Source organism: Mobula birostris, chromosome 27 (assembly GCF_030028105.1).
Source record: "Mobula birostris isolate sMobBir1 chromosome 27, sMobBir1.hap1, whole genome shotgun sequence".
Taxonomy (NCBI): domain Eukaryota; kingdom Metazoa; phylum Chordata; class Chondrichthyes; order Myliobatiformes; family Myliobatidae; genus Mobula; species Mobula birostris.
In genome coordinates, this window is record NC_092396.1 from 46,865,167 (window position 1) to 46,882,240 (window position 17,074).

General features: G+C 46.7%; 1 protein-coding gene across 6 annotated transcripts in view; it reads left to right on the plus strand.

The window, feature by feature from the left end:
• The window catches only part of patl2 (PAT1 homolog 2), a 64,162-nt gene extending 49,899 nt beyond the window's left edge, over positions 1-14,263 (plus strand). For 4 of the 6 annotated variants that reach the window (XM_072245353.1, XM_072245355.1, XM_072245358.1 and 1 more), the window contains one exon: positions 11,939-14,263. In XM_072245353.1, coding sequence (XP_072101454.1) covers positions 11,939-12,965 — 1,027 coding nt within the window. In that variant the 3' untranslated portion in view covers positions 12,966-14,263. The remainder of the gene's footprint in view (positions 1-11,938) is intronic. The other 2 variants (XM_072245354.1, XM_072245357.1) reach the window with 2 other exon arrangements.
• Positions 14,264-17,074: the final 2,811 nt, after the last annotated feature.

Sequence of the window (17,074 nt, forward strand, 5' to 3'; positions counted from 1 at the left end):
ATGATGGGGGAAGCGTGCGAGTAGGAAAGAGAAAGGTTTAGGCACCATTTCTCTTCACATTATTTGTCAATCATTTGGAAGTCAGAATTGATGGCTTTATGGTGAAAGGTGGAATCTCATGTGGATAGGGTGGTGAAGAAAGCCTCTGGTATGCTGGCCTTTATTAATCAGAGCATTAAGTATAGGAGTTAGGATGTAATGTTGAAATTGTATAAGGTATTGGAGAGGCCAAATTTGGAGTATTGTGTACAGTTTTGGTCACCGAATTATAGGAAAGAAGTCAATAAAATTGAGAGAGTACAGAGGAGATTTACCAAAATGTTGCCTGGGTTTCATCTCCTAAGTTAGAGACAAAGGTTGAACAAGTTAGGTCTTTATTCTTTGGAGTGTAGAAGATTGATGGGGGACTTGATAGAGGTATTTAAAATTATGAGAGGGTAGATAGAGTTGACGTGGATAGGCTTTTTCCATTGAGAGTGGGGGAGATTCAAACGAGGATATCAGTTGAGAGTTAAAGGGCAAAAGTTTAGGGTTAACATGAGGGGGAACTTCTTTACTCAGAGAGTGGTAGCTGTGTGGAATGAACTTCCAGCAGAAGTGGTTGAGGCAAGTTCGATGTTGTCATTTAAAGTTAAATTGGATAGATATATGGACAGGAAAGGAATGGAGGGTTATGGGCTGAGTGCTGGTCGGTGGGACTAGGTGAGAGTCAGAGTTCAGAACAGACTAGAAGGGCCGAGATGGTCTGTTTCCGTGCTGTAATTGTAATATGGTTATATGGCCAAGATTGCAGATGTTAAGAAGATATATGGAGGGGCAGCCATGTTGAGAAAGCAGGGTGTCTGCAGAAGGACTTAGGACAGATTGGTGGAATGAGCAAAGAAATGGCAGATGGAATATTGTGCAAGGAAGTGTACACGCTTTACTATAAGTATTATTATTAGAACCATGGAACCATAGAAACTACAGCACAGAAACAGGCCTTTTGGCCCTTGGCTGTGCTGAACCATTTTCTGCATAGTCCCACTTTTCTGCAGACGGACCATATCCCTCCATACACCTTCCATCCATGTATCTGTCCAATTTATTCTTAAATGTTAAAAAAGAACCCGCATTTACCACCTCGTCTGGCAGCTCATTCCATACTCCCACCACTCTCTGTGTGAAGAAGCCCCCCCTAATGTTCCCTTTAAACTTTTCCCCCCTCACCCTTAACCCATGTCCTCTGGGTTTTTTCTCCCCTTGCCTCAGTGGAAAAAGCCTGCTTGCATTCACTCTATCTATACCCATCATAATTTTATATGCCTCTATCAAATCTCCCCTCATTCTTCTAGGCTCCAGGGAATAAAGTCCGAACCTATTCAACCTTTCTCTGTAACTGAGTTTCTCAAGTCCCGGCAACATCCTTGTAAACCTTCTCTGCACTCTTTCAACCTTATTTATATCCTTCCTGTAAGTTGGTGACCAAAACTGAACACAATACTCCATTCGGCCTCACCAATGCCTTATACAACCTCATCATAACATTCCAGCTCTTATACTCAATACTTCGATTAATAAAGGCCAACGTACCAAAAGCTCTCTTTACAACCCTGTCTACCTGTGACGCCACTTTTAGGGAATTTTGTATCTGTATTCCCAGATCCCTCTGCTCCACTGCACTCCTCAGTGCCTTACCATTAACCCTGTATGTTCTACCTTGGTTTGTCCTTCCAACGTGCAATACCTCACACTTGTCTGTATTAAACTCCATCTGCCATTTTTCAACCCATTTTTCCAGCTGGTCCAAGTCCCTCTGCAGGCTCTGAAAACCTTCCTCACTGTCTACTACACCTCCAATCTTTGTATCATCAGCAAACTTGCTGATCCAATTTACCACATTATCTCATCCAGATCATTGATATAGATGACAAATAACAATGGACCCAGCACTGATCCCTGTGGCACACCACTAGTCACAGGCCTCCACTCAGAGAAGCAATTCTCTACTACCACTCTTTGGCTTCTTCCATTGAGCCAATGTCTAATCCAATTTACCACTTCTCCATGTATACCTAGCAACTAAATTTTCCTAACTAACCTCACATGCGGGACCTTGTCAAAGGCCTTACTGAAGTCCATGTAGACAATATCTACTGCCTTCCCTTCATCCACTTTCCTGGTAACCTCCTCGAAAAACTCCAATAGATTGGTCAAACATGACCTACCACGCACAAAGCCATGTTGACTCTCCCTAATAAGTCCCTGTCTATCCAAATGCTTGTAGATTCTGTCTCTTAGTACTCCCTCCAATAACTTGCCTACTACCGACGTCAAACTTACTGGCCTATAATTTCCCGGATTACTTTTCGATCCTTTTTTAAACAATGGAACAACATGAGCCACTCTCCAATCCTCCGGCACCTCACTTGTAGACAGTGACATTTTAAATATTTCTGCCAGGGCCCCTGCAATTTCAACACTAGTCTCCTTCAAGGTCAGAGGGAACACCCTGTCAGGTCCCGGGGATTTATCCACTCTAATTTTCCTCAAGACAGCAAGGACCTCCTCCTTTTCGATCTGTACAGTTTCCATGATCTCAAATACTTGTTTCCCTTAGTTCCATAGACTTCATGCCAGTTTCCTTAGTAAATACAGATGCAAAAAACCTATTTAAGATCTCCCACATTTCCTTTGGTTCCACACATAGCCGACCACTCTGATCTTCAAGAGGACCAATTTTATCCCTTACAATCCTTTTGCTCTTAATATACCTGTAAAAGCTCTTTGGATTATCCTTCACTTTGACTGCCAAGGCAACCTCATGTCTTTTAGCCCTCCTGATTTCTTCCTTAAGTATTTTCTTGCACTTCTTATACTTCTCAAGCACCTTATTTACTCCCTGCTTCCTTTTCATGTCATACAACTCCCCCTTCTTTATCAGAGTTGCAATATCCCTTGAGAACCAAGGTTCCTTATTCCTATTCACTTTGCCTTTAATCCTGACAGGAACATACAAATTCTGCACTCTCAAAATTTCTCCTTTGAAGTCTTCCCACCTATCGATCACATCCTTGCCAGAGAACAACCTGTCCCAATCCATGCTCTTTAGATCCTTTCTCATTTCTTCAAATTTGGCCTTCTTCCAGTTAAGAACCTCAACCCTAGGACCAGATCTATCCTTGTCCATTATCAAGTTGAAACTAATGGTGTTATGATCACTGGAACCAAAGTGCTCCCCTACACAGACTTCTGTCACTTGTCCTAACTCGTTTCCTAACAGGAGATCCAATATTGCATCCCCTCTAGTTGGTCCCTCTATATATTGATTTGGAAAACTTTCCTGAACACATTTTACAAACTCTAAACCATCTAGACCCCTAACAGTATGGGTGTCCCAATCAATATATGGAAAATTAAACTCCCCTACCACCACAACTTTATGTTTCCTGCAGTTGCCTGCTATCTCTCTGCAGATTTGCTCTTCCAATTCTCGTTGACTATTGGGTAGTCTGTAATACAATCCCAGTAATGTGGCCATACCTTTCCCGTTTCTCAGCTCCACCCATATGGACTCAGTAGACAAGCCCTCTGATCTGTCCTGCCTGAGCACTGCTGTAATATTTTCCCTAACAAGCAATGCTACTCCCCCACCTTTCATTCCTCTGCCTCGATCACATCTGAAACTTCGGAACCCTGGAATATTAAGCTGCCAGTCCTCCCCCTCCTGTAGCCAAGTTTCACTAATTGCTATAACGTCATAATTCCACGTGTCAATCCACGCCCTCAACTCATCCGCCTTCCCCGCAATACTCCTAGCATTGAAACATATACACCTCAGAAGATTTTTACCACCACTCACAACCTTTCTATTAGTGGATTTGCTTGAACTTTTAACATCATTTATTTTCACCCCAGCCACACTGTCAGCTCTGGCACTCTGGTTCCCATCCCCCTGCAAGTCTAGTTTAAAGCCTCCCCAATAGCACTAACAAACCTCCCTGAAAGGATATTGGTCCCCCTGTGGTTCAAGTGTAACCCGTCTCTCTTGTACAGGTCCCACCTGCCCCAGAAGAGGTCCCAATTATCCTGAAATCTGAAACCCTGCCCCCTACACCAGTTCCTCAGCCACTTGTTCATCCTCCAGAGCATCCTATTCCTACCCTCACTGGCATGTAGCATAGGTAGCAATCCTGAGATTACCACCCTCGAGGTCCTGCTTTTCAACTTCCTACCAAGCTCTCTATACTCACTCTCCAGGACCTCCTCACTCTTCCTTGCTATGTCATTGGTACCGATGTGCACCACGTCATCTGGCTGATCACCCTCCCACTTCAGAATGTCATGCAATCGATCAGAGACATCCTTGACCCTGGCACCCAGAGGCAACAAACCATCCTGGATTCTCTGTCACGACCACAGAACCTCCTATCTGCACCTCTAACTATTGAGTCCCCTATCACTACTGCTCTCCTCTCCCCCCACCGCCCCTTCTGCACTGCAGAGCCAGACTCAGTGCCAGAGATCCGGCTACTGCAGCTTGTCCCAGGCAAGTCATCCCCCCCAACAGTATCCAATGCGGTATACTTGTTGTTGAGGGGAATGGCCACAGGGGAACCCTGCTCTGCCTGCCCTTTCCTCTTCCCTCGCCTGACAGTGACCCAATTTCCCGTCCTCTGCTCCTTTGGCGTAACTACCTCCCTGTAGCTACTATCTATATTCTCCTCATTCTCCCGAATGATCCGCAGGTCATCCAGCTCCTGCTCCAGTTCCCTAACGTGGATTGTTAGGAGCTGCAGCTGGATGCACTTCTTGCAGGTGTTGTTGTCAGGGTCGTTGCTACGTCACGCGCCTGCGCAGTGCAGACCCTTCTCCCCGAGCAGTGTTTAAAAAAAAAAACATGACTTTTTCTACCCGAGTTCATCACTCCCTTCTCAGCTGCTTGCTTCGTCTGAAACAAGAACCATTGAAAATATTCTCTTTTTAAACCTTGGCACGCTACGTCACGCGCCTGCGCAGTGGAGACCCTTCTCCCCAAGCAGTGTTTAAAAAAAAAAATGAATTTTTCTATTATTTTCTAAACAGGGAGAAAATTCAAAAGGTGAGTCGCAGGATTGTCCCACACCTTTTCACTACGTCTTATAACAGACAACAATTAACTCGAGTAGATCAATCATCATGTGTTTATTTTACTTCCTGCAAGGGAAGATGACCGCTTAAGAACCAGCGCTACCTTTGGAAAAAAAAACCTTACACTGCAGTCACTCTTTTCTACACAGAAGGAGTGTGATGCTGAGGCTTTATAAGGCACTGATGAGGCTTCACCTTGAGTATTGTGAACAGATTTGGGCTCCTCATGTAACCATATAACAATTACAGCACGGAAACAGGCCATCTCGGCCCTTCTAGTCCATGCCAAACTCTTACTCTCACCTAGTCTCACCGACCTGCACTCAGCCCATAACCCTCCATTCCTTTCCTGTCCATATATTTATACAATTTAACTTTAAATGACAACATCGAACCTGCCTCAACCACTTCTGCTGGAAGCTCGTTCCACACAGCTACCACTCTCTGAGTAAAGAAGTTCCCCTCATGTTACCCCTAAACTTTTGTCCTTCTTTAACTCCCAATTCATGTCCTCTTGTTTGAATCTCAATGGAAAAAGCCTATCCACATCAACTCTATCTATCTCTCCCATAATTTTAAATACCTCTATCAAGTCCCCCCCCCCACCCAACCTTCTACGATCCAAAGAATAAAGACCTAATCTGTTCAACCTTTCTCCGTAACTTAGGAGATGAAACCCAGGCAACATTTTAGTAAACTTCCTCTGTACTCTCTCAATTTTATTGACATCTTTCCCATAATTCGGTGACCAGAACTGTACACATTACTCCAAATTTGGCCTTACCAATGCTTTATACAATTTCAACATCACATCCCAACTCCTATACTCAATGCTCTGATTAATAAAGGCCAGCATACCAAAAGCTTTCTTCACCACCCTATACACATGAGATTCCACCTTCAGGGAACTATGCGCCATTATTCCTAGATCCTTCTGTTCTACAGCATTCTTCAATGCCCTACCATTTACCATGTATGTCCTATTTTGATTAGTCCTACCAAAATGTAGCATCTCACATTTTTCAGCATTAAACTCCATCTGCCATCTTTCAGCCCACTCTTCTAAATGGCCTAAATTTCTCTGCAAGCTTTGAAAACCTACTTCATCATCCACAACGCCACCTATCTTAGTATCATCTGCATACTTACTCATCTAATTTACCACCCCATCATCCAGTTCATTAATATATGACAAACAACATTGGGCCCAGTACAGATCCCTGAGGCACACCGCTACACACCGTCCTCCAATCTGAAACACAGTTATCCACCACTACTCTCCGGCGTCTCCCATCTAGCCACTGCTGAATCCATTTTACTACTTTGATATTAATGCCTAACGATTGAACCTTCCTAACTAACCTTCCATGTGGAACCTTGTCAAGGGCCTTACTGAAGTCCATATAGACAACATCCACTGCTTTATCTTCGTCAACTTTCTTAACCTCATCAAAAAATTCAATAAGATTTGTCAAACATGACCTTCCATGCACAAATCGACATTGACTGTTCCTAATCAGACCCTGTCTATCCAGATAATTAAATATACCATCTCTAAGAATACATTCCATCAATTTACCCACCACTGACATCAAACACACAGGCTGATAATTGCTAGGTTTACTCTTAGAACCCTTTTTAAACAATGGAACAACATGAGCAATACGCCAATCCTCCAGCACCATCTCCGTTTCTAATGGCATTTGAAATATTTCTGTCAGAGCCCCTGCTATTTCCACACTAACTTCCCTCAAGGTCCTAGGGAATATCTTGTCCGGACCCGGAGACTTATCCACTTTTATATTCCCTAAAAGTGCCAGTACTTCCTCTTCTTTAATTGTCATACTTCCCTTAACTACCCTTCTTGTTTCCTTTACCTTACACAATTCAATATCCTTCTTCCTAGTGAATACTGAAGAAAAGAAATTGGTCAAAATCTCCCCCATCTCTTTTGGCTCCGCACATAGACATCCACTCTGATTCTCCAAGGGACCAATTTTATCCCTCACTATCCTTTTGCCACTAACATAACTGTAGAAACCCTTTGGATTTATTTTCACCTTACTTGCCAAAGCAGCCTCGTATCTTCTTTTAGCTTTTTTAATTTCTTTCTTAAGATCATTCTTTATATTCCTTGAGCACCTCATTAACTCCAAGCTGCCTATATTTATTGAAGATCCCACTCTTTTTCCGAACCAAGTTTCCAATATCCCTTGAAAACCACGGCTCTCTCAAACTTTCCTTTCAACCTAACAGGAACATAAAGATCCTGTACCCTCAAAATTTCACCTTTAAATGACTTCCATTTCTCTATTACATCCTTCCCATAAAACAAATTGTCCCAATCCACTCCTTCTAAATCCTTTCGCATCTCCTCAAAGTTAGCCTTTCTCCAATCAAAAATCTCAACCCTGGGTCCAGTCCTATCCTTCTCCATAATTACACTGAAACTAATGGTATTGTGATCACTGGACCCGAGTGCTCCCCAACACATACCTCCGTCACCTGCCCTATCTCATTCCCTAACAGGAGATCCAACACTGCCCTTTCTCTAGTTGGTACCTCTATGTATTGCTGCAAAAAACTATCTTGCACACATTCGACAAACTACAAACCATCCAGCCCTTTTACGGAATGGGCTTCCCAGTCTATGCGTGGAAAATTAAAATCTCCCACAATCACAACCTTGTGCTTACTGCAAATATCTGCTATCTCGTTACAAATTTGCTCCTCCAGTTCTCGGTCCCCATTAGTTGGTCTATAATAGACCCCTATAAGTGTCACAACACCCTTCCTATTCCTCAATTCCACCCAAATAGCCTCCCTAGACGAGTCCACTAATCTATCCTGCCAGAGCACCGCTGTTATATATTCTCTGACAAGTAATGCAACACCTCCCCCTCTTGCCCCTCCTATTCTATCACACCTGAAGCAACGAAATCCTGGAATATTTAGTTGCCAATCACACCCCTCCTGCAACTACGTTTCACTAATAGCTACAACATCATATTTCCACATATCAATCCATGCTCTAAGCTCATCCACCTTTCTTACAATGCTCCTAGCATTAAAATAGATGCATTTTAGAAACTCTCCACCTCCCACTCTCTGTTTATCCTTAATGGAGCAAACAACTTTGTTATCTTTTTCTTCCTTTTCCCTTACACCTTCGGTCTGAGTGCTCCCGATCTCTGTCCCCTGCCTATCCTCCCTCACACACCGCCTACCTGCCTTCTCCATTTGTGAACCAACCTCCCCTCTCCTAGTCTCCTTAATTTGATTCCCTCCCCCCAACCATTCTAGTTTAAAGTCACCTCAGTAGCCCTCGTAAATCTCCCCGCCAGGATATTGGTCCCCCTAGGATTCAAGTGTAACCTGTCTTTTTTGTACAGGTCACATCTGCACCAAAAGAGGTTCCAATGATCCAAAAACTTGAATCCCTGCCCCCTGCTCCAATCCCTCAGCCATGCATTTATCCTGCACCTCATTGCATTCCTACCCTCACTGTCGCATGGCACAGGCAGTAATCCCGGGATTACTACCTTTTTCTCAACTCCCTTCCTAACTCCCTATATTCTTCTTTCAGGACCTCTCCCCTTTTCCAACCTATGTCATTGGTACCTATATGTACCATGACCTCTGGCTCCTTTCCCTCCCACTTCAGGATCTCTTGGACGTGATCAGAAACATCCCGGACCCTGGCACCAGGGAGGCAAACTACCACCCGGGTCTCCAGACTGCGTCCACAGAATCGTCTGTCTGACCCCCCCTAACTATTGAGTCCCCTATTACTACTGCCCTCCTCTTCCGTTCTCTACCCTTGTTCGCTACAGGGCCGGACTCTGTGCCGGAGGTACGGCCAGTGTTGCTTCCCCCAGGTATGCTGTCCCCCCCCCCCCCCAACAGGAGTACTTATTGTCAAGGGCCACAGCCACAGTACTCTCTATTACCTGATTCTTCCTATTCCCCCACCTAACCGTGACCCACTTGTCTGCCTCCCATGGCCCTGGTGTGACCACCTGCCTGTAACTCCTCACTCTCCCTGACAAGACGAAGGTCATCGAGCTGCAGCTCCAGTTCCCTAATGCGGTCTCTTAGTAGCTTCATCTCGATTCACTTGGCGCAGATGTGGATGTCCGGGAGGCTGGGAGACTCCACTACCTCCCACTTCCGGCACTGAGAACAACAAGCTGCCCTCGCACTCATACTTACCCCTTCCCTCAAATAACAACAAAAAATGAATACCAAACCTTCCTCGCCTCGCCCGTTTCCGCCTAAGCCCGTTGAGCCAAAGCCCTTAGGCCTTCACTCTACTCCCAGCTCCCTCCGCAGCCCACAAACTACACTGCCCGCTGAATAAGGCTGTGTTCCTTTTAAATCTTCCGTGCTTCACTCCCCAATATCACACACCTGCACAGTCCCGCCTCTGTCAATGCCAATGAAAAAAAACGAAAAATTCAAAAAAGGCTTCCTCCGCACTCCCGCTCCGGTTCTCAGACTTCCTTCTCTGAATTAAACTTTCTCATCTAAGAAAAGGTGCTGGTATTGGAGAGGGTTCAGAGGCAAGGATGATTCTGGGAATGAGAGGTTATCATATGAAGAATATTGATGGCTCTGTACTGGCTAGAATTTAGAAGGATGAGAGGGGATCTCATTGAAACTTTTCAAATGTTGAAAGGCCTAGACAGAGTAGATGTGAAAAGGATGTTTTCCATGGTGGGGGGAGTCTAGGACAAGAGGGCCTCTGGATAGAGGGGGTCCATTAAAAACAAAGATGCAGATAAATTTCTTTAGCCAGAGGGTGATGAATTTGTTACCACAGGCAGCTGCGGAGGCCAGGTCATTTGCCATATTTAAGGCAGAGCTTGATAGATTAGATTAGATTAGATTATGAGAACACTCAGTCCTCATTTATTGTCATTTAGAATAGGTTCTTGATTGCACATGGCATCAAAGGTTACAAGGAGAAGGCTGGGGGATGGGGTTGAGGGAAATAATCCTTTAGCCATGATTGAATGGCAAAGCAGACTCAATGGGCCAAATGGCCTAGTTCTGCTCCTATGTCTTATGGTCACCTACCCATGCCGGTTCAATGACAGGGTGCATTCTGTTAATGTACTTAGTATTCTTCCAGTAACCGAATCGGTTTATCTTTCTGCACTTTGTCATATACTCAAGGTCCATTGGCATAACATTGCACAAGCACTTAGCAAAGCACTCTGGTACAATACAGGCTCCATTTTGCTCCAGACAAAATGTCATTTTGCTACAAGAAGTACATTTCCACAATTCCCTAAAGGTTAACTTGCAGACTGAGTCAGTGGTAAGAAAGCAAATGCATTAGGCAAAGGCATTCCTTTTGAGAAAACTAGGAAATAAAACCAAGGTTCTATAAGGCATGGGTCAGACTGCACAGAGTATTGAGAGCAGTTCTGGGCCCCTTATCGAAGAAAAGATGTGCTGACATTGGAAAGGCTCCAGAAGAGGTTTACAGGAATTATTCTGGGAATGAAAGGGTCAATGTATGAAGAGCATTTAATTGCTCTGGGCCTGTACTCACTGCAGTTTAGAATGATGGGAATCTGATGGAAATCTATTGAATATACAGGGGAGGGGGGTGGGAGGTACAGATGCTCCAATGCTTTACTATACCAGCGACCGAGGTTCAAATGTTGCCCTTGACCACATGCATTTTCTCCAGCTGCTCCAGTTTCCTCCCACAGTCCAGAAACATACAGATCAGTAGGCAAATTGGTCATTAATGACATGGATGAGAGAAGGGTGGAGACGCAGAGCAAGAAAGGAGAGACAGGAAGTAGAAGTGGGAGGGAATCTAGGTGTTGTAGAGTGGTGTGGAAAAGGGAAGAGGGGGAGTGGTGGGTGGGGTGTGGGAGAGTTCTCTTGAGTAGACAGTGACCATCCTCTGCCCTCCCTTCTCTCACCCCCTCAATCCCTCCACCCTCTCGGACTCAATCTACCCACCCCCCCCGCCACTCTCTCCCCCCTGCCATCCCCTCCCCCATCCCTAACACCCACACTCCCCCCCGCCATCCCTAACCCCCACTTTCCCCTCTCCCCATCCCAAAACCCCACCCTCCACTCCCTAACCCCCACTTTCCCCTCTCCCCATCCCAAAACTCCACTCTCCACTCCCTCCTCCTGCCATCCCTAACACCACTCTCCCCCCACCATCCCCACCCCTACTCTCTCCCCCTCCTGCCATCCCTAACACCTATTCTTCCCCTCCCGCCGTCCCATCCCTAAACCCCACTCTCCCCCCTCCTGCCATCCCTAACCCCCACTCTCCCCACCCCAACCCCCACTCTCTCCATTCCCCTCCCGCCATCCCCAACCCCCACTCTCCCTATCCCGCCATCCCCAACCCCCACTCTTCCTATCCCGCCACCCCAACCCCCACTCTCCCCATCCCGCCACCCCAACCCCCACTCTTCCCATCCCCCTCCCGCCATCCCCAACCCCCACTCTCCCCATCGCCATCCCCAACCCCCACTCTCCCCATCCCCCTCCCGCCATCCCCAACCCCCACTCTCCCCATCGCCATCCCCAACCCCCACTCTCCCCATCCCCCTCCCGCCATCCCCAACCCCCACTCTCCCCATCCCCCTCCCGCCATCCCCCAACCCCCACTCTTCTCATCCCGCCATCTCCAACCCCCACTCTCCCCATCCCCCTCCCGCCATCCCCATCCCCCACTCTCCCCCATCCCCATCCCCCACTCTCCCCCCGTCCCCAACCCCCACTCCACCCAACTCCTCCCCCTCTCCGCTTACCCCTAAACATCCCCCTACTGTCCCTCTCTGCTACCCAGGACGGATTGCCCGATGTCTTCGATGTGCTTCAGCAACAACTCGAACAGCACCGAACTCCAGCGACTGCCGCCGCACGCCCGCACTATCTCAGGCTTGCTGCTGCTCACTGCCGTGGTCGGCTTGCCCCTGAACGGCCTGGCCCTGCGGTACGTGTGCGGGGCCCGGCAACCGTCCCGCGCCCGTGCCCGCTCCCGCAGCCGGCCGCGCTTCGCCCTGTACGTCATCAGCCTGATAACGGCTGACTTCCTCTTCCTGTTGCTGCAGGCACTACACACCATCTGCCGGCTGGCTGGCATCTCAGCCGGCGGCACGCTGCTGGTGATCCGCTGCCTGATGACGGCCTGCAACAGCAGCAGTGCCTTCCTGCTGGCCTGGCTGAGCGCCGAGAGGGCGCTTGCCCTCGCCTTTCCACACTGGTGGCGGCTAGGTCGCTCGCGGGCCCCAGCCCTCTTCGCCTGCTTCACCTCCTTGGTCCTGGGTCTGGGCATAGGCGTCCTTTACGGGCTGGCGCGCTTCCACTCGGATGGGGTGCCGCAAAGGGTCGCCATCTGGCTGGACTTCATCCTGGGCTTCTGCACTCCCATGACCATCTTCTCCGTGGCCAGCGCATACGTGGGCTGCCGGGGAGGCGTGGCGCTGCCTCGGGAGGCCTCACGCCTGCAGGCTGCCGTGATCATTCACGCCGCTGCCTTCCTGCCGTGCTGGGCACCCTACCATGTCTTTGTCTTCACCTACTACCAGGCGCGCTGGGCCGCTAGACCGTTGTTCTGCTACAGGGCTTACCTGGCCGCCTACTCCTCCGTCTGCCTGCTCGACGTCAAAAGTTGCCTAGTTCCATTGGCCTACGTGCTACCCAGCCGAGAGGTGGGCGCTGGTCTCCGCCGCTCGCTAGCCAGCCTCTTTGATCGCCGCTTCAGCGAAGACTCGGGGTTGCCCTCGCCCCCCGAAACACCGGGGCCGGCTTTGCCCCCTGACAGCCCGTTCCAGCCAGCCCCCAAGCTCAGCGGGACGGCATCCTGTTGGTAGTTGGTAAGGGCAGGGCTAGTGGTGACTTTTATACTTGTGTATATATAATTCGTAATGAATTATGTAAACAAATAAATAATGCTTTATCAAACAATATGTTTACAATATTACTGATATAGAAATACACAGCACACGCCTCACTGCCCTTTTTCCTCTCTGCCTTCACACCCTTGACCCTTCTACTTCCACCCCATTCCTCCCTCTGAGCCTATCCATCTTTCCTCCCTCCCCCTTTCTCCTTCTCCCCTCATTCTCCATCCACTCCCTCCTTTCCTGTCACTCCCCTCTGCTCTCTCTTTCTCCCCTCATTCCTCACTCTCCCTGCCTATGCTCTCTGCTATCACCTGCCCTTCACTCTCCCTGCCTTCGTTGGTCTTGGGTCTCTTACTCCAACCTCCTTGTCTATCCTTACTCCTCTCTCCTTCACACTCATTCCTCACTCTTTCTGCCTTCCCTTCCCTCATTCTTCCCCCTCTCTGCCTTCCCTTCTCTCATTCTTTCCCCTCTCTGCCTTCCCTTCTCTCATTCTTTCCCCTTTCTGCCCACTGTCCCTTCACTCTCTCCCTTCCTCTGAAGACAGGAACTCATAACGTGGTATAACACCCTGTACTGGATCTGTGTGCAATAAGACACCATTTGGGATATAGAGACTAAATCTGTGTGTGGTGACTTATGATGTAGGATACAGAGACAGGAATTGTGCCAGTAACTTGCACTACAAGGAATTAAGTCCTAACCTGAACAGCCTTACTCTGTTGCATAGGTCCCTGAGTCCTTGCAACATCCTTGTACTGTAAATATTCTTTTTCCTATAGTCCCATGTTTTTTGTTCTTGTCGACAATTTCTCTGTCACATAGAGGTCAGATGCACGTAGATAAAGATGAAAAATCCGACACAACCCAACTGCACAAAGTTCCTTTCATTTCAGTAGTTATACCCAGGATGTTGATCTGGTGATGTTGTAGCAAGGATGTGCAGTTAATTATTAACCTTTTGAACTCTGTTGTTCATATTCTCTGTCCACTTCTATGTCCTACAATTCCTCATAATGACACCCTACTTCACAAAATGTTTATTGGGACATCTTAATTTTCTATAAAGTGATGATTTGTATATGAGTATATGACGTTAATTAATAGTCTTTTAAACCATGAAAAATAATTTAATCAGTTAAGTTCTGCTGGAAATTTTGATATTTGAAGTACCTAGTATTTAGAAGTGGTTATCACAGTTCTGGTCTCCATAAAGCACTTGAACTACATCGTCTGTATGAAGAAATAAGCTGCTATATTATATACTGTATATTATATAAATAAAAATGACAAGGAACCCAACATCGACTTGTGTGGCACACCACTAGTAATTGCTCTCCATTCTGAGAGACAACCTTCAACCAGTCTTGTCCTGGAGCCAACCTGTACCTAGCTCCCTTCCTGTCCCTTGCCTCCATCCAGGTAAGACAGGACGTCTTGCCGTTACCTGCGGTTGGTTCTGTCCCTTCCTGTCCCATGCCTCCGTCGGGTGGTGATCCACACCCTGCCCAGGAGGAGCCTGCCTAGCCTCAAGCCTGAAGACTCCAACCTCCTGCCTAGCCTTAAGCCTGAAGACTCCAGCCTCCTGTCAAGCCTCGCCTCTAGTCTCAAGCCTCGTCCTGCCTGCCTGCCAAGCCTCATCCTTGCCTAGTTCTGGGGTCCAAGCCAGAGGCAAGACCCAGGTCCTGGGTCCTTGTCCAGTCTCTGGCTCAGAGTCCAAGCCCGGGTTCCTAGCTCTCTTGTCCAGTCCTGTTCCGGGTTTCCGGTTTTCGTGTCCATGTCCTCGCCCTCACCCTGTATCCTAGTCCTGTCCCTAGCCCTTCAGTGTCTGTGTCTTGCACTTGGGTCCGTTCCCAGCCACCGCCGTATGACAGGGGTGGTCAGTAGCCGGTGAGGGGCAGCTCCGGCACCATTCTTACACCCTATTCTGGTCTTGACCGCTATCCTCTCCAGCAATTCTAGCAAGTCTTGTGGAAGGTTTCGGAATCCCTTCTCATCGGGATCCTTTCCTTGCCGCCAAATTACTGTCGAAGAATTTACCCAGATCTATTGTATTTTACTGTAAAAGAATTTCATCACAAAATTACTGTGAGAGACTTCACTCTGTTAGGGATCAGAAATAAAAAGGCAGACCTCGGTATAAGGTTAAATCTTTTAATACGTGATCATGGGGAGATGTTCATCAATGTCAGATCACATCTTAAATTCATACAGTAAATATTGGGCAATAGCCAACAGCTAAACATCCTTGGTCAGTGATTTCAAGAAGCACTGGTTGGGTATCAGCAAGTCTATAAATATTACCAAGTGATACACAAAATTAGATTTGCATGTCTACAGTCAGTTCTTCTATTAGCTAGATAATTTCAGACAAATGGTAACAAAACCTCTTAACTGGCATGATCTATTGCTAACTTGCACAAGCGAGGTAGCGTCTGCATCTATCCTGTCACCCTCATGACTCAAGTCTTGAGCAATACTTATTTAGAAACATAGAAAATTTAGTAATAATTTAGTCAAGCTTGACAACAAAGTTTAACTTTCTTACATAGAAACTTAACTATTTGTTTACAAGACAAGATGGACACTAAACTTTCCGAAAACCCTTCAAGCTAAGCTTGGTTACAAATACTTATCTGAACTGAGCGGGCGAAGCGACAGGACAAAACATAAGACCATGTAGCCATAAGATATAGAAGCAGAATCAGGCCATTTGACCCAGCAAGTCTGCTCTGTCATTTTATCATTTTCCCTCTCAGCCCCAATCACCTACCTTCTCCCCATATCCCTTCATGTCTTGACTAATCAAGAATCCAACAACCTCTGCCTTAAGTATACCCAATGACTTGGTTTTCACAGCTGCCTGCAGCAACGAATTCCACAGATTCACCACACCCTGGCTAAAGAAATTCTTCCTCATCTCTGTTGTGAAAGAACACCCTTCTATTCCGAGGTTCTGTCACTACACTATACATACACACAGTGGAAACATACTTATCTAAAGTGTGCACACAGCCTTTCCTTACTGCAGCATACCACCTACCATGGCACCCTCAACTACCTGGTCCATTCTGACCCAAAGACCAATAAAAGGGTACATAGTTACCTCGTGCTAGATTGAAACTCTATCTGCGCCATGACGTCATAAGCTAAACAGAAGCGCGTGGGAGGGGATGCAATGCTCCTTGCTCTTGTCAGTACCTGCCTCCCACGGGGAGCGGCTTTCAATGAGTGGCTAAGTTAGACACCGTAATGTGGAATCAGGTTCGCGGGTCTAGAAAGTGCGACAGAAGCACTGACAGCAAATAAGTCTATTAACCATTTATTTACAGACAGTAAAAATTCAACTAAGCTTTCATGTTTTCCAAGTTACAGAAACTACAAAGCTGAATATTCAACAAACATACTTAGTTAAAAGCGCGCACAGAGCAAACCTTCCCAATGGCTAAGTGCACCACTTGCTGTAAAGAAAATAATATATCTAGGATATTTGAAACTGGATGCTAGGCAGCTATCCAATGGGAAAATCAGCTGCAGTTTCTAAACTACCCAATCATGAGAGAGGCGACTTTTAACAATCAGAATAAGCCACGCCTCCCACAGGACAGACACTTGCTGCAAGGAAAGTAAATTTTAAGAGTAGAAGGTTATTTCTGTTAATACTTTAATAGTTCAATCTAGGGACCCTTCCAGTAACAATGGTCTGTATAGGATATAGACCAAACTGGTGAACAGTGAGAAGGATGTGGTTAGGCAAGGATTGATTGTAAATAATCATACACATAGGTTTGCCAGAGTGCAGTGGAATGTTTGTGGAAAGCATCTGTGAGCCCAAACTGTTTGGGTAAAGACCAATGGGTGTGAAAAATGTGGCATATTCCCAAAGTAGATTAAACATGAAGCCAAAGTTCAGTGCTATACATTGCATCGGAAGCCAATCATAAGGCAATAAAGCATAAGAGCAGAATTAGGCCATTTGGCCTATTGAGTCTGATCCACCATTCAATCATGGTTAATCCTTTTTTCCCCTACTCAGCCCCACACCCCAGCTTTGATGCCATGTCCAATCAAGAACC